General features: G+C 37.8%; 2 protein-coding genes across 3 annotated transcripts; both read left to right on the top strand.

The window, feature by feature from the left end:
* The first annotated feature begins 1,275 nt into the window (after positions 1 to 1,275).
* LOC121765070 lies at positions 1,276 to 21,893 on the top strand. Its single transcript, XM_042161120.1, has 2 exons — positions 1,276 to 2,495; positions 21,743 to 21,893. The coding sequence occupies exons 1-2, from the start codon at positions 1,325 to 1,327 to the stop codon at positions 21,811 to 21,813; spliced, it is 1,242 nt and encodes a 413-aa protein (XP_042017054.1). The 5' UTR covers positions 1,276 to 1,324; the 3' UTR covers positions 21,814 to 21,893.
* Positions 8,657 to 11,869, top strand: LOC121765069 (putative late blight resistance protein homolog R1A-4). Of its 2 annotated transcripts, XM_042161119.1 has the most exons (3): positions 8,657 to 10,016; positions 10,305 to 11,502; positions 11,636 to 11,869. In XM_042161119.1, the coding sequence occupies exons 1-2, from the start codon at positions 8,805 to 8,807 to the stop codon at positions 11,463 to 11,465; spliced, it is 2,373 nt and encodes a 790-aa protein (XP_042017053.1). In that variant the 5' UTR covers positions 8,657 to 8,804; the 3' UTR covers positions 11,466 to 11,502; positions 11,636 to 11,869. The 2 variants fall into 2 exon arrangements, with proteins under 2 accessions (XP_042017053.1, XP_042017052.1); XM_042161118.1 differs by having other exon boundaries at positions 8,657 to 11,502.
* Positions 21,894 to 24,444: the final 2,551 nt, after the last annotated feature.

The following is a 24,444-nucleotide window of genomic DNA, read 5'->3' on the forward strand; positions in this document are numbered from 1 at the left end:
ATGCTATTTTGAGTTATGTGAATTGCACTATAATTATTTAAGAAATATATTTTTTGTTAGAATTTGATCTATATCAACTACACCATTAATTTTATTATTTTGGTGCAGCTTCAGTTTTAAATCTTTTGGTTTATTTATTTACAAAAAAATTTATAATAAGTACCATGTCATAATTAAATATTGTTATTATGAATGTTGTTGAATGCGGTCTTTAAAATTTTGAGTTTATTTATTTGTAAGAATATGCTAATAGGTCTTATGTTGTAAAATTAATATTGTTATTATTAATGTCGTTACAAGTTATATATTGAATATGTGGCCGGTGTGAAAAGAGAAATGCTATTGTAATTTGTAACGTGATTATTTAAATCATAATCATAACAACGTTAGCAATATTTCTAGACATTTGATCTTCATTAATGTATCATGGTATTGTAATTATCGAAATATAACTTTCATACAAAATTATATTTATTATTTCATGGATATATATGAATGTTCTTTAATTTTATATTTGGTGTGTAAACACATGTTATCGTTATATAAAAGCTTTTTAGCCAAATTATAGTTATTTATAAATATTTAAAAGTACTAAAATATAAAAATAAGAATTACTAGAAGGAGTATTTTAATAATATAGCAAGTAATAGCTGATGAATTTTTCCGAAATTAATAATCATCGATTTTTTATATTCCATCAATATAAAATCCAGCAGTTTGATTTAGTATTAAATTTTCCTTTCTTCAAGGTTTGATTAATATATCAGCTATACTCTCAACCTGATTCTTGAATTGGCTAATGTTTTTATGTGCATTTATGAAAATGAATCTAATTATCTAAATATATATGAAAATAAAATTCAACTTCTCATATAAGAATAAATAATAAAACATAGAAAAATTTGATGTTGTTATTTTAGAATGACCTAATAAATGGAGTGAGTTTATGATACGAGTAGTCCTTTAGTTTAGATATATTTTATCTTCCATATCTTTTGTTTAGTTATCTTTTGATTCATAGTATCTTTTCGTATCTTGTTTTCTTGTTCCCTAAGCTAGTATTCTAGTATTATAAATAGGGCTAGGTTGTTATCATTTTAATCATTCAATAAATATATTATTTTCCACAAACTTGTCTTGGGTAACAAGAATATCATATTTCGTTTCCAAATTGTTGTTCATCGGAGAACGTCCGAAAATCAGCAATTCGTGAGCTTTCCTTCGAGCACGTCGAAGGTTCGATCACCTTATCTCTCCGAGAAGTTAGCCATCCGGCCTCGTTACGGAGAACGTCCGTAACAACTGGTGCTTTCATCCCGTACTCATGCCGTCAACATACCATGGCCCATCTACGTCGGAACGGCCGACGAGGGAAGCGACGCCGGCGCTGCATATAGGCCAGCCGCGTCGTCCCGACCAATCGGGGAAGGCTTCGGTCGACCCAATCACATTAGGGTTTGCCAAATTAAATGCACGCCTCGACAGTATGGATCGACGGGTGGACATATTGGAGTCGCGTATGAACACGAACGACCGGCGACTAGGGAAGCTTCGACCGCCACAACGGCCTGATCCGGAACCACCTTACGGTCTTCCTGATCGTGGTGGCGCTGATTGGGACAAGCAGCATCGACGTTACACCCAGCCTACGTACCGGCGGCCACAACACCACCAGTCGGATAGGTACCCACCGCCGCCTCCGTATCAGCCGGATAGACGCCGGCCGTACCACCTCCACCAAACTCGTTATCCACTGCCCGAACACTATCAACCCTTCGACTATGGAGAGGTCATTACTCACACGCATTCGCCAACACGAGACGGCGACGGGGAGCTGTGTGATTCAGAGGACTCCATATTAGATGCAGAGCTTTGTGATTCAGAGAACTCCATATTAGAGGCAGTAGCAAAGAAACTCATGGATCGTGGCTTGCCTAGTGAGAATTGGGGATCTAGGGAAGGTAGAGATGGCAGACTCGAAGACCAACAAGTTCCATCTTTTGATGAAATTGACCCACCGTGCAGCCCCGATATGAGTAAAGAGACGGAGGAAGAGGCATTATTAGATGATGTAGAGGAGGTTGATTCCATTGAGGAAGTGAAGAAGGCTGTCGTTGCTCGAGTGACATCCCAAGATGTTGTTGGGAATTGTTTGGGTGAAAAGGGAGAGTTGCGTGATAGTGATGTTGCAAGAATATTTCAGCGACCGACATTGCTTGCCATCGATGCACGGATGGTCCCGCCGCGAAATTACACGGCGTGTTTGGGAGTTCGTGGACGTGTTAACAAGCTTCACGTTTTAGCGCTGAATTTTGACGACTGTTTTGATCCTACCTTGATGATTTTTTATGGAGAAGGTGAAGTGACACGTCCAACTATTCGGTATGCATTTGATCCAGGAGGAGACGCCTCGCCAAGCTTGTGCTTTCAACTCTCGTCTTTGGTTCGTGGTTCCCACCTTGAGGACAAGGTGGATTTTAACCGTGGGGGAGTTGATACGAGTAGTCCTTTAGTTTAGATATATTTTATCTTCCATATCTTTTGTTTAGTTATCTTTTGATTCATAGTATCTTTTCGTATCTTGTTTTCTTGTTCCCTAAGCTAGTATTCTAGTATTATAAATAGGGCTAGGTTGTTATCATTTTAATCATTCAATAAATATATTATTTTCCACAAACTTGTCTTGGGTAACAAGAATATCATATTTCGTTTCCAAATTGTTGTTCATCGGAGAACGTCCGAAAATCAGCAATTCGTGAGCTTTCCTTCGAGCACGTCGAAGGTTCGATCACCTTATCTCTCCGAGAAGTTAGCCATCCGGCCTCGTTACGGAGAACGTCCGTAACAGTTTATTGAAGAGATTCGGTAGCATTTATTACTAATTAATTAAGATGACTAATAAACGTAATTTAATTCGTGGAACGAAATGATTTGGGCCTATTTCGGTACCGGCAACGACTTTTTAAATTTTAATATCTTATTTATTTTAAAAAAATAAAACTGATTAATTTATCTATTGTCAAACCTTTTTTAAATAAATTAAATAATGTGGGATTATTCACGCACAATTAATACTATCTCAACATATTGATATAGACTTATAGAGATTTACTTGAAAATGTAATCTGACGTTAAATACAATGGAGTATAATTTTAAGTTTATTCTCTCGGAAAATAAAAATTATTTTATCTATTTTAGATTATCAAAACTGAAATAGCACGTAAATAGTTTCCACATGTCTCGTTAAAAGTCCACATGAATGTCGAACTAATTGAAGTCGTTGCTTCCCAATTGATTAATCATCTATGTATATATGTTTCAAATATTTTTAATAAATTTTCTGTTAAGTGTATAAAAAATCAACGAGTTCAACGGTTGCACACGTTTTCTTCATTTTAAATAGTACTATATCAACATTAATGGAAAATTGCAATCCTGACCTTAATCTTTGAAAAAATATATATACTTTCACCCATGTATTTTTAAATATAACGTTCTAGCCCATTTACTGTTTATTGTGCAATTATCCCATTCATAATTAAAAATAGGAGTAATTGTAGTAAATTTATGATTTTTTTATGGGATTTAGGAATTTTCAAACGGTTTTTGCATAATTGGAATTTGGAATACTACTTTATAATGGAATCAATGGTTTGAGAATTAAGAGGGTTGAAAATGGTATTTTGCTGCTATTCCAGCTATTGGGGAAGAGGATTTAGGGGTACAAAGGAGATTTCAAGTGAACGGCACGTGCTTATCCCGTCGTAGGAATCGTTTGACCGTATCGGGCACTTCAGATAAAGGCTGATTAATTACGTTAAATTATGTATTATCCATTTTTAATTGCAGTCCAATCAATTAATTAACATTAGCCTACTAATATATTTTGAGATGTTTTAATTAATACCTTTGTATGAAGATAATAAATTTTGGATCAACACGAACATACACGAAACTAATAAATTAGTGCCAAACATTATTATGATTTTTTTATCGGGTCAACTTGATACGACAAAGTAATTCGAATTGAGTTTGACACTCATTAATAATTATTTTTATTTTTAGTTTTTGTTAGTTTATGGAGTAGAGTTTGGTTTAGCGTTGTTCGTTCTCACTTTGCATAATGCAGTTTAAGTCATGAGGTTAGAGATATATGAGAAATTATTTGTGCAATATTTTATAGAATTTCATAAGAGTGGGGATAAAGTTATGTATCTTTAAAAGGTAATATGCAATTTATATTCTTCAAAATTTCATAAATTTAAAGCAATAAATAAATTCTAATATTACCCGAATGTATAATAAGGTTTGGTTTTCTCAGCATCTCATGCCGTTTTCTTCTTTTTATTTTAGTATTTTCCAATTAACTTCTCTCAATTAACTATATTTGATTCTTGCTACTCAAGATTTGGTTTTCTATTTGTTAAAGTTTGATTCCTAGTTATTTTCGATGTCGGTATAATTTTCTCCTCGTCTTTCCACTGCCTTTCTTCACCAGTCTTTTTTATATAGGTGTGACCTTTATTTCGAGAAAGTTATTCCTATTGTTCAAACCAATCGTCTTTTGTTACTTTGATTAATATCTTTCTTTACTCTCTCGTTTTATTAGCTAGACTAAACCTATGATGAAGCCTAGTAAACCAAGGTTGTACAAGGTATGTTTCTTAACAATTAGATTTATACGTATGTCTATTTATTGCATACATAGATTATGTATTATAGTATGACAAATTTTGTAGATTGTGCGTGAAGATAGAATTAGCGAATTGTTCAATGATATTCTGATATCTATAATTTCTCAACTAAAAGTTCAAGAAGCTGTTTCGACTAGCATACTATCAACTCGTTGGCGACATCTCCCGCATCACTACCTCGATCGTCTTGTTTTCCGAAAATTTAGATGTGGGATTGACCTTTTACCAAATTACGTACATATGGTCGACCACGTCTCGAATTCAAATAGATCCAGTCAAATAAAAGTGCTTGGGATGGACATGTCGTTTTTTGATGATCCATGGTTTGAGCCGTGGATGTGCTGTTCAACTTAGTAACATTCCGAAGCTTACCAAACTCGATTTGCACTTTTCAACCCCGGATGTTCATAATTATATGTCTCCGTCTAAGGTAATATTTTCTTTCTTCATCCTATGTATGCACATGTCGAATCTTAATGCATAACTAGAGACCAAATCTCAACCACTAGATAAAAAAATGGAAAGTGAGATTGGATTGATTTTGAAAACACGAAGGTAATTTTAACGGTGTTTTGGTTCAATCCAATGATTTTGTTGTTCATTTTAAATAAGTCGCAAGTGTTATGAACTAAAATGGCCTTATGCACTAATTATGCACTAAGGAGGTAGTGGCTCTATAACACTACTCTATATATGTATGTACAAAATTACTATATATGATTTTAATTTGCAGATGGATCTTAATCATGGAATCTCTAGGGTTTATAATTTAAGTATAAAACATCTAGAGTTGGAGCTTGATATGAGAGATGCATGTCATGGCTGGTATTCTTCACATGGTGTGTATTATTTGATTAAAGCATGCAGTTCGTTAGAAAAACTTGTGATAAAGGTAATCTCTTTGTTCCATACTTGATACATTTATTTTCAGCACATTATTCAGGAACATTTTATTTAGTAATTTAAATATAAATAAAATAAAGTAGAGAAAAGAATAAAGTAAGAGAGATAATAAACTAAGGGACGATAGATGTTTTTGTTGGTGAGCAAACCATATCCACAACGGAGAATTAATAAAGTTGCAAGCAATATATATGGATTATCCCAACTCGATTAGTATGATGTTTTTTGGAAGCATCCTAAGAGCAAAACCGTGAGGGCTTTGACCAAAGCTGATAACATCACAATAATGTAGAGTTTAGGTGTGCGCCACCAAACCCTCATAGTTTTGTTCTTAGCTATAAAGGGTAATGACGTAAGTATCTTGGGACAGTTCAAAATGGTATACGACTCAAGTAACTTGGTGTGAAGGAAATATGCATTAACTTAAAATTTGGGCGCAACCATTAGGTTATTTGATGCATTTTTAGAATTTATGTTGCAGTTTGTGCACAAACCGATATTGAGCGGAATAGATCAAGGTCGATGGGAAGTGAAGGACATGGATCGTCCTCCGTGGAAATTGTCAGACATATGGCAACCGGCATGGTGTGAGTTGTCTGTAAAGAATTTGGAAATCACGGGATATTAGGGCACTGCATGGGAACGAGGATTGGCTTTGTACGTCATCAATAATGCAGCTCTTGAAAAATTGAAAGTGGTGGCTTCCGAATTGGCTTTAGATGTTGTCAATACTGCTACAACCGTGCATGGAAGAATGAATGTGGAGGAATTAAGGTCTTGGAAAACTGAATGTGGTGGCTAGGACTGGCAAAATATACAGTAATACTGAAATACCGCACTTATCGTACTGAAAAAATACTGAAAATACCAAATTTGCGGTATACAGCAAGTTGCGGTACGGTATGATACCGTACCGATAGATTTTGGTACGGTAAAGGTATAGATTTTTCTATACCGCGGTATACCGCAATATACCGCATTTACACTATTTGCCAAAAATTTGATATATATGTTGTATTTGAAATCTATATAAAAAATAGTTAATATGCTAAAATTCCTAAACCCAGCTTTCATATTTTAGTTCAACCGCCCCCAACCCCAAACACACATATGCAAAGATGCAAATCAAGTCCACTGTATAGATTTGATTATGGTGTAGTTTTAATCTTTTGGATATTATTTAAATAAGTGAAATTTTATTTTAAATATTTGGCTATAATAGAATTTTTTGGTATGAAACACAAGTATTACGGTATGTCATACCTTATTTTGGTATACCGTACTCGGTATGCCATACCTTATTTCGGTATAATGTAAAAGTACAGTATACTGCAATAAAGTATGGTATACCGCATAAACGGTATGGTAACGGTATCGGAAATAATCATACCGAATTTTGCGGTATACCGCAATGAGGTATACCGAAAAATTCGGTAAGGTATATGTATGACATTTTCTTATACCGCAATTTACGGTACGGTAATGCGGTATAACATTTTGAGTGCGGTATACCGTATCGTGCCACCCCTAGTGGTGGCTTGTGATAAAGAGACATTAGCTCGTGTACGACATGATTTTCAACATACTCCCGAGATCTCCTACTCATACGGATAAAATTAGTTTTAGTAAAACTCCTAAGTAGTAGCACTACAAGTAATTTTTGTGGAAAAATCAAAATAGAAAGATTAGAATATTAGTTTGGATCGAACATTAGTTTTGTTAAGCATGCTTTTATCTACTTGTTAATTGATTTTAAGAAATTTTTATATAAATTCATTTTTGTAGTTTTGATATGCAGGCTACACATCGTAGTTAACATGACATCGCACGAAAATTAAAAAATTAAAAAAAAAATTTAAAATTTAAAAAAAATAAAAAAGTAATTTTTTTAGTTGTTGACATTTTAATATGAGTTGTTGACATTTGATATTCTGGCTATTGAAATGAAATGATAATAATACCCTAGTTGACATAATCTACTTGCAGTTGACATTTCGAAATGAGTGGCTGAAAATGCATCTCAATTCTCAATTAAGCTAAAATATTCTAATAAACAATTCGAGAAGCAAGAAATACAATGACTAATCACCATAAACAGCCACTGAATGATACTAGTTTATTGGCCACTAGACACAATTATTGGTGTTAATCAGGAAAAATTGTTACAATAATCGAAATATAGTTGAACATTAATTTGTTAATGGTGAAGTAATATTGGCGTTGGATTCAACATCTCTTTCACTTCAGAAATGTTTAAATCATCCTTGTATATTCAATTCACCGGCTAACATACATCATACAAATATAAATTGCCAAATTAAATGTTTTAGAAATAGGAAACTGCTATATTAACTTTTATTGACTTCTTATCAATATCATAAATAACTTCTAAAAGTAAATTTTAACTTTGCATATTTCGCTATTGTTCTATACAATTATATTCGGATAAAACTTGTTTGACTTTTATACTTCCCTCCGTTCCTGAAAATCTGTTAATACTAATTTTCATTTTTGTCCGTCTTCAAAAATTTGTCACCTTTCGCTTTAACTATTTTCAGTGAATTACAAAAGCAGTCCATGGATTATGAGTTTATCTCGTCAATTGTCTCCAATAGTCTCGGACTAAGGGTTTATTTCAAAATTGGTCATTTTGCATTGTTTTCTTCCAAAAATGCCCTTTTGGGCTGCTGGGCAATTTCGTCTTTTAACATTTTACTTGTTTCAGTATGATATTATTTCAATGATATGCTAAATTTAATATTATTTCAAATTATCTTCTTCTTCCCTTGACATTCTTCATTTTGTTTTTTTATGTCGATATTAGATTTAATTTTAGATTTTTAAATATCAATAAATTATTTTAATTAAAATTAATAGTGTGACAGTTAAATATTAATAAATTATTTATCTACTTTTTCTTCTGCTCTTTTACTAATTTATTTTTTTTATTAAAACTCATGACATTGATTGAAATGAGACTACTTGTTTAAGAAAGATGGGTTAAATAATTTGAATATTTTGATAGTTTAGCCATTTCCAATACCATAATAACCTTTAAAATATGAAATTGAGAAGCGCAATGTATGGCGTGCACGATGGTACATGTGCAGCGCTGACTTTGTAGCCAATTGATTTGCAATTTCACCACCTATCGCCACCGCCAACTCCTCCCTCTTCACCACCACCAACTCTCCACCTATTGGGTGATGGCTGCTTATGGAGCTGCCGTTTCTCTCAAGAACACCATTCAGAGTCTTCTTGAATCGTCTCGCATCTCGCTGGTTCCTCCCTCTCCTGAGATCTTACGATCTGCCTATGATGCCATCTGTTGCTTGCAGAAAGTCCTGCTGAAATTGGAGGACACTGGGTACAGCATGATCAGGACGAAGGTGAACGCTTTGGATGAACGAATCAAAGAGGTCATATGGGAATTTGAAGATTTACTCGAATCCCATTACGCTGATCAGATTCTTCCACAGCTTGAAAGCAAGAGAGATCGCTTGCCTTTCTCTGTAGATCTGCAGAGTCTGCAGCAGAGTGTTGATCGCTTCATCGAGAGGATGGCGGTGATGGAGGCGGAGTACGATATGGAGCTGCTGAATATGCCAGAAGAAGAAGGTGAACCTCTTTCCTCGAGAATTGATATTGGAGGAATCAACTCAGAGATGGTTGGATTGTCCGAGCTATTTGAACAAGTGAGGGATTTTCTTCTTCTAGGAGGAGAAGGTGAAGGTGAAAATGAAGATGCTGAAGGGAATTGTTTATTATTGACTGGGATGGCAGGAGTTGGAAAGACTACTCTTGTTAAGAAAGTATTTGACGATCCATCAATTCAGACACATTTTGAGCTTCGAGCATGGGTCAAAGTGGGCCGAAAATGTGAATCCGCTGAAACATTAAGATGCATTCTAGCTCAAGTGGATCCCAACAATCGCGACCAAATGCTTACCCAAAGAGACAATGATGATATCGAGAAATTAGTTGGACTCTTGGAAGAGAAATTGAAGGATAAGATATGTCTCGTTGTGTTGGATGATGTATGGCAATGGGACACACAACTCATGAGTACCTTGCAAGAAAAGAATGTCCAAATTTTGGTTACAAGCAGGCTGAGAATTGAAGATTCTCCATGTATTGGTGCGGTACGTTTATTGGATGAAGAAGAAAGTAAGAGATTACTTGGTGAGAAGGTGTTCGGTGAAAAAGGTTTCCCACCTTACCTTGAGGAATTGGGAGAAAAGATTGCAGAAAAATGTGAAGGTCTTCCACTTGTGATAGTTACAGTTGCAGATCTCCTAAGAAAAGCCAACGAGGGTACCGGAGAAGAGCTTAACAAGAGTACCCAAGAATATTGGACCGAGGTAGCTGAAACACAACAAAGTTCAGTCTTTCTGGATGCATATAATCTAATATCAAAGGTATTTTTCCCAAGCTATGACTACTTACCCCAAAATTTGAAAATGTTTTTTCTCTATTTGGGAGCTTTCCCCCCATATACGAATATTAATCCACGCGATCTCATTTGGTATGCAAGTGCTGAGGGGTTTTGTGAACAAATTGGAAAACAAAAGTTGGGTGAGGTTATGGAATACTTTATGTTCGGTATCTTGAGAGAGCTTGCTGATAATTATCATCTTCTTCTATATGATTTTGATCCAATGTCTTGGTTTTCAAATAAAGATTGTCGTGTGCATTCTTGCTGGCAGCACTTGTGTAAGAAAGAAGCTAGTAGAATCAAGTTTTTGCATGTCTTACAAAGTTGTGAGGAAGATATGAAAGGACAACGTCGGTTGTGTGCCCATTCCAACACTTTATTTGCCATTAAAGAAGTGTATGATTCAATAAAAAGTGATTGTTCTTCCACAGTCCGTTCTCTCCTTTGTCATGGTCCAGCCCACCCTTATCCAGTTCCAATACATGCCATGGATTTCAAATTGCTCAGGGTATTGAATGCTCGTAAGGTCCGAATTTACGATATCCCACCTGAAATTCTAAAACTAGTTTGTCTAAAATATCTTGCCCTGACTTGCAACAAAGAGCCCCCTGGTTCAATTTCCACCCTTTTGCACCTTCAATTCTTGATTATCCGTCGACATGTGGCCATCATAAAGCGTGGAGCTCTGCCATATATGCCAATGGAAATATGGGACATGCAAAACCTACAATTTCTTGAGGTCGGGGAAAGAGACCTGCCAACCCCTGATTCTAACTCTAATGCTATTTTGGACAAAGTCTCTTTTCTTATAGGCGTGACTACAAAGAGTTGCACTACAGAGTTTCTTAAAAGAATCCCGAATCTAAGGCATTTATCCACGATTATGATACAGAAGCCTTATGATGAAGACGATGATAGCAATTCATTGAGTGGCTTGGCTAATATCTCAGAGGAACTCCAGAATTTGAGTGTTCTTCAAATTGATGTATTGAACCCTGATATGAAGTGGGAGGCTATGGTTCCTCTTTCAATGTTCCCATCAAGTTTATTAACATTGACTTTGACTGGTTTAGGGTATCCTTGGCAGTACATGAACGAGATTGGTTCGATGCTACCAAATCTTAGTATCCTCGTAATACAAGAGTATGCCTTTCGAGGCCCAAAGTGGGATCTAGAGTCGAGTTGTTTCTTGAAACTTGTAATTGAAGACACTGATTTGGTGGAATTGAGAGCTCAAAAGGGACGCCGCCCTTGGATTAAGCTCCTAAGCCTACGATATTGCTACAAATTAAAACATCTCGATTGGTTGAGTAGTTACTCAAGGGAAACACCTGTAATTGAAATAGTGGATTGCAATCCCTTAGTTTACGAATCTGCCGCGAAATTACCAGAATCTGATTTTGAATTTCAATTCTACCGTTTTTATGAGTGATGCGAAGTCGCAGCTGGAGTTTCAACTTGGTTAACAGGTTAGCCTTCTTACTTTTTTTATTATTATTAATTCGTTTCTTTTCTACCTCTAATGCATGTGCTTCTGATTTACACTTGACATGTTTTTGTCCTGCATAGTGTCACATGCAATATTCATTCATTGTTTTTCAGGTAAATGAGAGAACAAAATGGGTCAGATGTCGCATTATCCCATCTTTTCAAGTGTGCTTCCATGTTGTTTCCTGAATTCAAGGATTGTGATTTGTTGTATTTTGTAGAGAATTATGAAACCTGAATGTTGAACTATGTTTGTAACCAAAACTATTGTCAGCTTGAATTTCTGTTAAAACATTGCTGGCTTTTTCCCATATTCAATACTCTCTCTGCTTTATGCATGATTTTCAATTTGTTTTGATTATTGAATTAGTTGATGCTTTTTTGTTATATCTGATTGTAATAGCCTAGAATTTACTTGTTCTTGATTAGATATTAATTTGTGTAATTAGAGTCGGGCCCGATTTATTAGTTGTCGCATTTTGTTGGTGTTGGAGCTGTAAATACCCAACAGGTAACAACTAGTCTTGCAAGTTGCAAAGGATCGAAACTGGCGCTTGATAGAGCGTTCACTCTTTTTTGTCGAGTGCCTAATAACGACACTATCTTGTACAACGAGCTTCTGGATGGCGTCTGTAGTGGTGGGAGACGTTACATCTCTGCTTTCAAGGATGCCAATCCCGACTCTTCTTCTTGGAATGTGATCATAACAGGGGAAGAGGCAAAGACACCATGAGGTTTTTCTTTAAGATGCACTCGTTTTTTGAGTGTTTTTAGCAGCACTGCTGGACTGTCTTCTCTCACATTGGATGGTTTGACACATTGCTGTGCGTGGAAGTGGTGGGGAGCAGTTGTTGGAGTCCCTCCCGGAGAAGAATTTAGTCACATGGAACACGTTGGTATCAAGGATATGCTGTGATATGAGGAAGGTGTTTAGGTTGTGTTTGGGAACATGGAATTGGAGCTATGGAATTGGAATTGGAGACTCTAATTCCAATTCCATTGTTGTTGAATTATAAAGGTGATGACGCAAGCAGGGTTGTAGGGGTTGCTGAGGGGATTATTGGGGAGCTCGGGTTCGTATCTTGTGGAACGGTTTGGAAGGCGTTGCTCGGTGCTTGTGTGAGCTGTGGGGATGTTCCGGGAAGTTGGTGGAGCTTGAGTGGAATTGGTACAGCCGTACGGGGCGGTGAGGGTGAGGAGGGTGATGAAGGAGAGGGAAGTGAGGAAAGAAGCTGGTTGTAGTTGAATTGGCTTCAAGATAGATGTGAATATCCAATATTCGTCCATCTAAGAAAGATGCGTAGCTTTAGAAGCTCAATGTTTTTTTGAATCTTAACGTATGACCAAATATATGAACCATAGGCTTATTTGTGGTAGCTATTTAAATCATGTTTTGAATATATATGCATGCTCGTAGTCAGTGGCGAAGCTAGGATTTCTACACTGAGGGGCCCAAATTACGATTTATAGTATAGGGTTTATTCGATGTAAGTAACATCGGAAGCTCGAAATAATCAATATACTGTATTAAATTTTTACGTAAGTATAATGGATGAAAATGAAATTTTGATGATGTTTAAGTATCCACCAAAGAAAATATAAATTTTAATAAATAGTATAATGATGGATTATGAAGAGAAGACATTAATGGAATTTAGTAACAAATCGACATTATAATGCATAAATTGTATAAAGAGAGAAAAGTTGCATAAACAAACAGAAGTAAAAATGACAGCGAAGGGAATCAAGCACGGGACATACGGTTAACAAGACAACCCTCACAACCAATTGCGCCATTGAAATTCTATATAAATCATAGTTTACATATAATATATATAGCTAAATGGAAAAATGATGGTGGGACCATGCCTTATTTTATTTATCATTTATAGGAAAATGAGAGAGTAGAAGGGGTTAGAATGTTGATTTGTTGTTCGATTTTAATTTATTGAGGATTATGAAACTAGTATGTTGAATTTTTTTCCTTGTAACAAAAAACTATCGTCATCATTTAATTGAGACCATCACTATGAGGGTCCATTTCTTAGATTTCCAAATACGAATATTCTTGCATGCATTACTAGCATTAAATTAACCGATCAAGACTTTTTTTACCATTAGGTTTCCAATCATCCTTTTATTTATTTACTATTTCAAATAAAATACTCTACCATGTAGGAAAATATCTATCTCAATTGCTTGCCATTCAAAATTGAAGCATTTAAGCTTATCTTATTTAATGGGAGTTGATACAAAATTACAAATTACAACTACTCGATTAGATGCATGATCCTTCGATGGTCAGAGCGTCACACTTAAATTAGTTGAGTGCAATCCCTTATTTGCCGCTTCTATCGTGCAATTACCGAGGTCTGTACATCACCAATGCTATAGAAAACACTTAAACTTTTCTTGTAAAAACCATAACTTATGGCATGCATTATTCAATAATATCCTCAATATGTTTACTAGCCAAGCATGGAGACAGTATTAATAAAGAGCTTGTGACATTCGTACCATCAATTATTTTCTTAATATGTAGCCAGCTAAGCTTTACACTAATTTCTAAGTTTAACGTTAATCAATACACGTGATTACTAATACAAAATTCAGAAACCACTCAACCCATGGGCGGATCCAAAGTGAAAGGTGAGGGGCTTAATCCCTCTATGAAACAATTTTTTATACTTTTTTCTATTAAATAATTTTTAAATTTAGTCAAGTTTAGTGTAAGTTATAATGTAAAAGTCCATATAAAATATCTAAATTATTTAAAAATATACATTAAAATAAAATTTAGAAATCTCAACCCCTACTAATAATTATTTCTGCGTCCGCTAGCTCCTGACTCTACCCAGTGATAGCAGCTTATGGTGCAGTCGTTAATGTTAGGACCATTTTACCCCTAAATTAATTCGCGCACTCTTTTCTAATTTTCTAATGACCTTTTCTATCAAATTGTAAAATTTCTCAGACATTTTCATTCGCTCCAACGAAAATATACTACTACTACTACTTCTGAGCACCCATAATCGAGCACATTTCTTCGGAAAATACCAAGCACTTTCTGAGCACTCTGAAATTACTTCCGAGTACCGTGCAAAAGTCTGAAATATCTAAAAGAAAGAGCTTTACACGTCTAAATTATTGCGGGATTATCTTCTTGCAAAAGGTGAAAGTGAAGGTGAAGGTCACAAAACTGATGGTAAAGGTAAAGATGATGATGATGATGATGATGATGATGATGATGATGATGATGATGATGATGATGATGATGAAGAAGCTGAAAAGAAAAGTGTATCAGTTACTGGGATGTCAGGGGTTGGAAAGACCATTCTAGCAAAGAAAGTATTTGACGATCTATCCATTAGGAGACATTTCAAGCTTCGAGCATGGGTCAGAGTAGGCAGAAAATGTGAATCTACTGAAATATTGCGGTGCATGTGGATCCCAGCACTCACCACCAAATGCTTACCTAAAGAGACAACGACGAGAAATTACATGGACTCTTGAAAGAGAGAGTCAAGGATAAGAAATGTCTCATTGTGCTAGATGATGTATGGGAATGGGACACACGATTAATGGATAGCTTGCGAAAAAAGAATGTCCAAATTTTGCTTACAAGCAGGCTGAGAATTGAAGATTCTCCAGTTATTTGTGTAGTTCGCTTGTTGAATAAAGAAGAAAGTGAGGAATTACTTAGTAAGCAAGTGTTCGGTGAAAAAGGTTTTCCAGCTTATCTTGAGGAATTTGGAAAGAAGATTGCTGAAAAATGTGAAGGTCTTCCACTTATGATGGTGACAGTTGCAGAGCTCCTATCAAAAGCCAACAAGGGTACCAGAGAAGAGCTTAATACGAGTACCCAAAACTACTGGACCGAGGTGGCCGAAAAACAACATAATTCAGTCTTTGTGGATGCATATAATCAAAGGGAAAATCGGGTTTCTAGGCTAGTTTGCCTTTAAGATTACGTAAATGTACCAATTTTGTTATCTATTCCATAAATGGGAAAAACGCCACTCATATTGGCGTTTTTGTAAGCGAAAACGCCACCCTCATTGGCGTTTTTCAAGTGAAGACGCCACCTACATTGGCGTTTTACAATTTAGCATCGTATGCCGTTGTATTGTATTGGAATACAGTATTTGTTAAAAACGCCAATGACATTGGCGTGTTTAACAATTAAACACGCCATCTGCGTAAGCGTGTATACATAAAACGCCAACTTGAATGGCGTGTTTAGTTAAACGCCAACGGGACTGGCGTCTCTATACAGAATATCTGTTTTCCGTTGGCAAAAATTTGAAGGACGAGTGCAAGTATAAAACGCCAACTGGGTTGGCGTTTTTAATTAAACACGCCAACTGCATTAAATGTGTTCACTTTTATTGGCATATTAGTTTATATTAAAAGTCCAATCAATTTTAAAACTCAATCGTCAAAGTAGATGCTTTGAAAAGTGTGTTGTATTAAACTCTATGATGGTTATGATGACACACGCAAGCTTTCTCGCACTTCAGTGATATATTAGAGTGTCCACTATAAGGCGAACACGCCCAATAGCCCCGCCCTAGTTTTTATCCATAGTCCCAATTTTGTTGTCCATAGCCCCAAAATTTTGTATCCGCCACTATAGTGGACACCTCCAATAGCCCCCAAATTTTATAATCAACTTTCATTTTATAAATGTTTCAAGTAATTATGAACAAATTTATCGGCCTATACGTAATTAGAAGAAGACGACTATACGAATTAAAAATAAAAATAAAATTAAAATTAAGAATAAAATTAAAATTAAAATTAAAATTACACACTAAATTCAAATTAAAATTAAAATTAAAATTACACACTACATTTAATCTAGTACAAATCACTAACATGTTTACACAGCGCCACCACCTCCCCTACGTGCCCACACTTCTTCAATCAAATCGGCCTGCAGTGTGTTATGTGATGTGGTCCTGCGCATATCAGCGAAGCGTTGTATCAAATATTCATTGCTCCGTGGTACGCCCATCTGGATCGGCGCGGAGACAACACCGTGACTTGTACTTGCGCCCTCTGTGGACACCCTTAAGGATGGTTATGATGACAACTGGTAGAATAATTATAGTATCCAAATGAGGCTGATTAAAATTTACAGTTTTTTTATTCAAAGAAAAATGTGTTACATTATCTTATAAAATAGTCTTTGTTATGCATGAGTTTTAATATGATAAAATTGGTAAAAGAAAAGAGAGATTAGAAGCAAAAAGTATTGTTAGTGGAAAATAAATTTATTTCATTAGATAGAGAAAGTGTTATAAGTAGATAGAAATTAATTGGTAAATATCCATAAATGGTAAAATGAAAATTTATGATACTATTTGATAAGTAATCTTATATTCGACTCATTCATTTCATTTGTATATAATTATAAAATTAATATATAAAATTATGATCCTACTAGGAATATTTTCATTCATATTATTTCACAACTTAAAATCTATATAGATCCCAATTAGAACAATTGATTGTGGGATAGAGATCACCAGCAGAAGTTGTAGAACCACTCCACGGTCTCACCATCAGCTGCACCCATTAAATGTAATTCAAAAGAAAATTAGAGGGATCGTAAATATCTATAATTTGATTTAAAATTAGTTAATACTAATACCCATTTATTTTATTGAAAACTAATTGGTTTACACTCTCTATATAAAAATAGAGTTTAATACAACACACTTTTCAAAGCATCTACTTTGACGATTGAGTTTTAAAATTGATTGGACTTTTAATATAAACTAATATGCCAATAAAAGTGAACACTGCTCGTGTTTAATTAAAAACGCCAACTCAGTTGGCGTTTTATACTTGCATAACTAAAACACGCCATACTAGTTGGCGTTTTATCTATACACGCCTACGCGGATGGCGTGTTTAATTGTTAAACACGCCAATGTCATTGGCGTTTTTTAAATTGAACACGCCGACTCCGTTGGCGTTTTTTAAATTAAACACGCCAACACAGTTGGCGTTTTTTCTTGTAAAACGCCAATTAAGTTGGCGTTTTTTACGTTGCTGTATTTGGCGAAAATACAGCTACAATACGACGAGATTATAAAACGCCAATGTTGTTGGCGTATTTACTTATAGAAACGCCAATGCGGTTGGCGTTTTTCCCATTTATGGAATAGATAACAAAATGGGTACATTTACGTAATCTTAAAGGCAAACTAGCCTAGATACCCGATTTTCCCATAATCAAATATCAAAGGTATTTTTCCCAAGCTATGACTACTTACCTCAAATTTTCAAAATGACATTTCTCTATTTGGGAGCTTTCCCCCCATATACAGATATTGATCCATACAATCAATTGTGGTGTGCAAGTGTTGAGGGGTTTTTGGATTACATTGGAAAACAAAATTTGGATGAGGTTATGGATGGAGTCAATACTATGGATTACTTTCTGTCCAATTTCATAAGGGTGCTTGCTGATAGTTATCATCTTCTTCTATATGACTATAACCCACTATCTTGGTTTTCAAAAAAACAATGTCGTGTGCATTCTTGCTGGTAGCACTTGTGTAAGAAAGAAGCTAGTAAAATCAAGTTTTTGCATGTTTTACAAACTTGCGAAGAAGTTATAAAAGGTCAACGTCGGTTGTGTACCCATTCCAACACTTTATTTGCCATCAAAGAAGTGTATGATTCAATAAAAAGTCATTGTTCATCCAATCTATGTTCTCTCCTTTTCTATGGTCCTCTCCACCCTTATCCATTGTCAATACATACCATAGATTTCAAGTTGCTCAGGGTACTAAATGCTCTTAGTGTCAGCTTTTATCATATTCCACCAGAAATTCTAAAACTAGTTTGTCTAAAGTATCTTGCTCTAACTTGCAACAAAGAGCTTCTTGTCCCCATATCCAACCTTTTACACCTTCAACTCTTGATATTCTATCCATATGTGCAAATTATAAAGCGTGGAGCTCTGCCATATATGCCAATGGAAATATGGGACATGCAAAACCTACAATTGTTAAAAGTGGCTGTAAGAGGCTTACTGATAGGGACCTCAACACCCACTCCGGAAGCACCAAAAGTCGGGCAACCCAGCAAGAGGGACTCAATTCACACTCACGTCACAGCTGCTCCAGCCGAGGCCCAACAACTCGATATTGTGGCTTCACGACTGCCGGCCCAATCATTCCCATGCAGCCTAGATGTCGAGTAAAGCCCATCCCAGCAGAAGACGTCAAAAGCACATCTCACCAAATCTGAAGATATCATCTCAAGATATTTCTTATTCTAAGTCAAGGATTTGGTGTATATCAATATCAATATCTCGCGTATCTTTTAGTTATTTAGTCATTCCAGATTCTATAAATTAGTGGTTATTTAGCATTATTTTCATTGAGAAATAAAGTTAATTACTTGTTCTCATTCCCGGTTCTGGCGGATATCGCCCCCTTGCACTTCAACTAGGGTTTATCTTGTTCTTCGTTTCACTACAAATCGTTGGTGCTCTAGTCAGATAGATCAAGAGTCTATCAACTGGTGCTTCCATTGTTTACTCTTCCTCCATCAAAATCTCTCAAAACTTACGACATGACAAAATCCTCACAATCTCAATCCATACTCCAATCATCACAGCCACGCAACCACCGCCGCCAGCAACATACTTCTCACACTAGTTCGATGATGATGGAAACAACAGCCAACAGAAAAATTGAGGAAACCCTCGCCAAACTGTCAGCCTCCGTCACCGTTGTGAGAGCGAAGGAGCCTCCGGACCAACAACCAATCGAAACACCTATGCGCGGTTGGTCGTTCCTTCCATCGGTCACAAGAGCACCGCTTGTGCCAGAAGCCCTACCACTCCTCAGTCTCAAACCTCCACGTTTTGACGGAGAGAATGCCCCAGATTGGATTAATAAGATCCAAACGTACTACAACCACAACTACACACCATTAGATGATCGTCTTTATCTTACACAATATTTATTCGATCCACCAGCATCAGATTGGATGGAGTATTGGGTGGAAAATAACAAAGGAAAGAGCTGGGAAGAGTTTTTGTTAGCCGTAAAGCAGCGATTCGATCCTGATTTATGCGACTATGCCGGTCGATTGGCTACTCTGCGGCAAACTTCTACGGTCGAAGCCTATCAAACATCGTTTGAATCATTGCTGCAAAAGGCTCCGTACATTGAGGATTCGACGCTATCTTCTTTGTTTATTGCGGGCCTCAAATTTCCGCTGAAACAGGTAGTACTCATACGACGGCCTAGCACACTCCAAGAAACTTTCGCCATCGCCAACAAATTAGACCAGTGGCAACCCAATTGCACAAGGGTGTTCCCAGTCATGAACCGGAAGCCCAATTGCCCGTCACTGCAGCAAAATGAGGTCACACAAGAGGTATTTGCTCCGAAATTCTTTGAAGAGGCAGTTTCATGTGTAGTTGATGAGAATCTGTTAGATGTTCTACCTTCAAATGAGTTTATGGATTCTTCGTTTGGAAATAAGTGGGAGGTAGAGTTGGTTGAGAATGATATTCTTGTTGGCATAGGTTGCACATTGAACTCTAGTAGGGTGCTTGAAGAGAAGAAGGGTAAGGGGAATTGTGAGGAGTACTCGAGGAAGAAGATTTTTGCATCGTCGATTCCATTGAATCTTGAGGTCCTTTCGGATCCTGAATTATTTTCAGAGAGTTTTCACACAGGGAATAACGAGCTGATTGATTGGGCCGACAGTCGTGAAGCCACAGTATCGAGCTGTTGGGCCTCGGCTGGAGCAGCTGTGACGTGAGTGTGAATTGAGTCCCTCTTGCTGGGTTGCCCGACTTTTGGTGCTTCCGGAGTGGGTGTTGAGGTCCCTATTAGACTACCAACTAGCAAGAGATAGAATCAGAAGAGTACCCAAGCCATCATCAAGATATGCAGAGGCAGACATTATTTCATATGCCTTGTGTACAGCTGAGAAGCTGGAGTGTTCTGAGCCTGCCTCCTATACTCAAGCCATGGCTAGCAGTGAAAGAGAGAAATGGATCAAAGCTATGAATAATGAGATAGACTCTCTAATCAGAAACAAGACCTGGGTTTTAGTGGAAAGAACTGAGCTTATGAAGCTGGTTAGCTGTAAATGGCTTTACAAGAAGAAGGTGGAGTCAGTGGGTACTGAGAGCATCAGATTCAAGGCTCGGCTTGTAGCTAGAGGATTTACTCAGGAGGAATGGGTAGACTACAATGAAGTATTTGCTCCAGTAGTCAAGCATGCATCTATAAGGATTCTACTGTCATATGTGAATCAGAGAAATTGAGAAATGCAGCAACTTGATGTAAAGACTGCATTCCTGCATGGAGATCTTGAGGAATCCATATACATGCATCAGCCAGAGGGGTATGTGAAGAAAGGGGATGAGAACAAGGTCCGCCTATTGAAAAAGAGCATTTATGGACTCAAGCAAAGCCCAAGACAGTGGAATAAAAAGTTTGATGCACACATGTCTGTCAGTGGCTTTACTAAATCAAGATATGATGACTATGTGTATATTAAGAAAAAGGATGGAGCTCCTGTGGCTTATCTGCTAATCTATGTAGATGACATTCTGATAGCAGGACCTTCCAAAGAATAAGTGCAGTTGGTGAAAGATGGCCTGAATAGAAGTTTTGAAATGAAAGATCTTGGAGATGCAAAGAGGATCTTAGGCATGGATATATGCAGAAATAGAAAGGAGAGGACTCTGTGGTTATCTCAAGAAGACTATATAAGCAAGGTGTTGAAGAGGTTCAACTTGAGCAATGTGAAGCCTACTGCAACACCTATGGCTCAACATTTTAAGCTGTGTAAAGCTCAGGCATCTAGCAATCAACAGGAGGCTAAGGAACTGGAAAACATTCCTTATGCAAACATCATTGGTAGCCTTATGTATGCAATGCTATGTACAAGACCAGACATCTCACATGCTGTGAGTGTTACAAGCAGATACATGTCTGCATTTGGGAAAGAGCATTGGAATGCTCTGAAATGGACTCTTAGGTATCTAAAAGGAGTAGGGAAGTTTGGGATTTTGTATAGAAGGTGGGATAAGTCTGAAGGGGAAGCATTACAAGGCTTCTGTGATGCTGATTATGCAACCAACCTAGACAACAGGAAATCTCAAACTGGTTATGTCTTTACCATGTTTGGATCAGCTATTAGTTGGAAGTCTTCTCTGCAAAGTGTGTGGCTCTGTTACGATCCCCCTATATCTTAGGATTCCCCAAATATTTAGTTATCTTTTTATTATTCCCCATATCTTTTGATTCATAGTATATTTTCATATCTTGTTTTCTTGTTCCCTAAGCTAGTATTCTAGTATTATAAATAGGGCTAGGTTGTTATCTTTTTATTCATTGAATGAAGAAATAATATTCCCACATTACTTGTGCAATACTCCTTATCAAACCTTGAAGACTGCCGACGGAGGAAGTTCTCCGCGCCAGCCACGAATTGAGCCGCCGACCCCAACGTTCGGGGCGCCGGATTGGTGTGTTGCGAGTGTAATCGCAGGATTTCTTTGTTAAGAGAATTGTGCTCTTAACAACTGGTGCTTTCATCCAGAGCTCAACCATGGCCGATCAGCCCCGACGCTTCACGGCGAGTGGCTACCTCGGTGACGGATGGCAGCGGATACGACGAGACGACCCGGAGTCAAGCAGCGCGCTGCGCAATGGATCGGGGGCGCTCGTACCTACTTTGTCAGCGCTGGACAAAATTATGGCAAGATTTGATCAATTGGAATTTAAATTGGATGCGAGGGATAGAAGGGTTGATAGGTTGAAGGCCACACGCCTTCCCAAACCGGATCAACCCTATTTTTCGGACGACGGGGACGTCGATGGGTATCGTTCCCAGGGAGACGTCTGGCCGACCGACGAGGACTGCCCCCCAGTTTTCAATCACGGTAGGCGTGTCCGTTGTGGGGATGTCCGCCGGCGTAGGGGCACGGGTCGTGATTTAAACAGGCGAGAGGCAGGGCTCGCACAGCCTGGCTCTGGCACGATTCCATATCGCGCGCACACTGCTTCGTGGCCTCGCACGAGCTGGGATAGACCAGCAGCTCGCGTCACAACGGAGTTTGATAGGGGTTTTCGGGGGTACCGACAGCCTACATCGTGGGACCCCCCCATCAACCGCCCCTCCGGTTGGGATCCTCCCGGTAACCGACCAATACCGAGCTTCCAGCCCTACGACCCACCACGGTCATGGCAGCCCTCTTGTTGGGAACCACCGCCTCACCGTGCATCGCAAGGATACTCGGATTATGATCAGCCACCACAGTGTCTGCCTAGTCGTTGGGATACACCCAGGCGACAAACCGATCACTTCCGGCAGCAGCGCAGCCCACGCCTGAGCACACAACCTTGGCGCCCTGAAATCATGGGGTTTGAAGAAAAGATGGTGGATGAAGAATTTTGCTATGAAATCGAATTGATTCCCGGCTGCCATTCTTCAAGCCTGGATCAAGAATCAGATGCTCATCAGGAAAAAAATGATTCCTCGAACTGGATGGGTAGTTTTCTTGAAGAGACTGATGATTCAAAATCATCTCTAGTAGATGATAATAATCATGATAAGGCTACTTTTGATGATGATGAGTTCACAAAGATGGAATGCCATTCTGTGAAGATGAGTGATGATTCGGACTTGCTTTGGGATGTGGTGGGAGTGACTGATTCATCTTCATCATGTGTTGATAATTGTTCACAGCATAAGTGTTTGGACTCTGATGATGATTATGAAGATGATAGAGTAGATGGTGATGAGAGGCGTTCCTACAACCTCACTGCTGCGGAGTTCCAGCTGGTAAGAGTCCTTGTGCAGCGATTCATGGAGGACAAGCAGTTTGGGGGGCGTAGGAATGATGCCGGCGTCAGGAGCCGGTGCATGATCCGGAGCCTCCTCCAAGTCCCAGCCATCAAGGATGATTTTGTGAAGACGAAGGCGAGAGAGGAGAGAGACGGCGTAGAAATGATGGTGATCTTGTTCCAAGTCGCATTCGATCCAGGAGGTGACGTTTCAATGCTTGTGTTATCGTCGACTTTGCTCGTGGGTCCGTGGTTCCCACCTTGAGGACAAGGTGGATTTTAACCGTGGGGGAGTTGTTACGATCCCCCTATATCTTAGGATTTCCCAAATATTTAGTTATCTTTTTATTATTCCCCATATCTTTTGATTCATAGTATATTTTCATATCTTGTTTTCTTGTTCCCTAAGCTAGTATTCTAGTATTATAAATAGGGCTAGGTTGTTATCTTTTTATTCATTGAATGAAGAAATAATATTCCCACATTACTTGTGCAATACTCCTTATCAAACCTTGAAGACTGCCGACGGAGGAAGTTCTCCGCGCCAGCCACGAATTGAGCCGCCGACCCCAACGTTCGGGGCGCCGGATTGGTGTGTTGCGAGTGTAATCGCAGGATTTCTTTGTTAAGAGAATTGTGCTCTTAACAGGCTCTCTCAACTACGGAGACTGAGTATATAGCATTAACCTCAGCCATTAAAGAAAGTTTCTGGATCAGGGGGATGGCTGCTGAGTTTGAGGTTCATCAAAAGGCAATAACAGTGCACTTTGACCGTAGCAGTGCATTGTGTTTAGCTCGTCATCAAGTGTTTCACGAACTCAGCAAACATATTGACGTTCGGCTACACTTTATCAGGGACGAGGTGGAGAAATGTAATGCAAAGGTTGTGAAGATAAGTACATTACACAACCCGGCTGACATGCTTACAAAGGCTCTACCAAAGGAAAAGTTGGAGCATTGTAAGGAGTTGATCAGTGTCAGTGTTCTTGGCTGAACTACTAAATGCAAGGTGGAGAATTGTGAAGAATTATGCATATAGTAGTCCAGCCCATTTCAGTAAGCCCAAAGTGTAGAAGTAATAGTGTG

Source organism: Salvia splendens, chromosome 14, assembly GCF_004379255.2.
Source record: "Salvia splendens isolate huo1 chromosome 14, SspV2, whole genome shotgun sequence".
Lineage (NCBI taxonomy): Eukaryota > Viridiplantae > Streptophyta > Magnoliopsida > Lamiales > Lamiaceae > Salvia > Salvia splendens.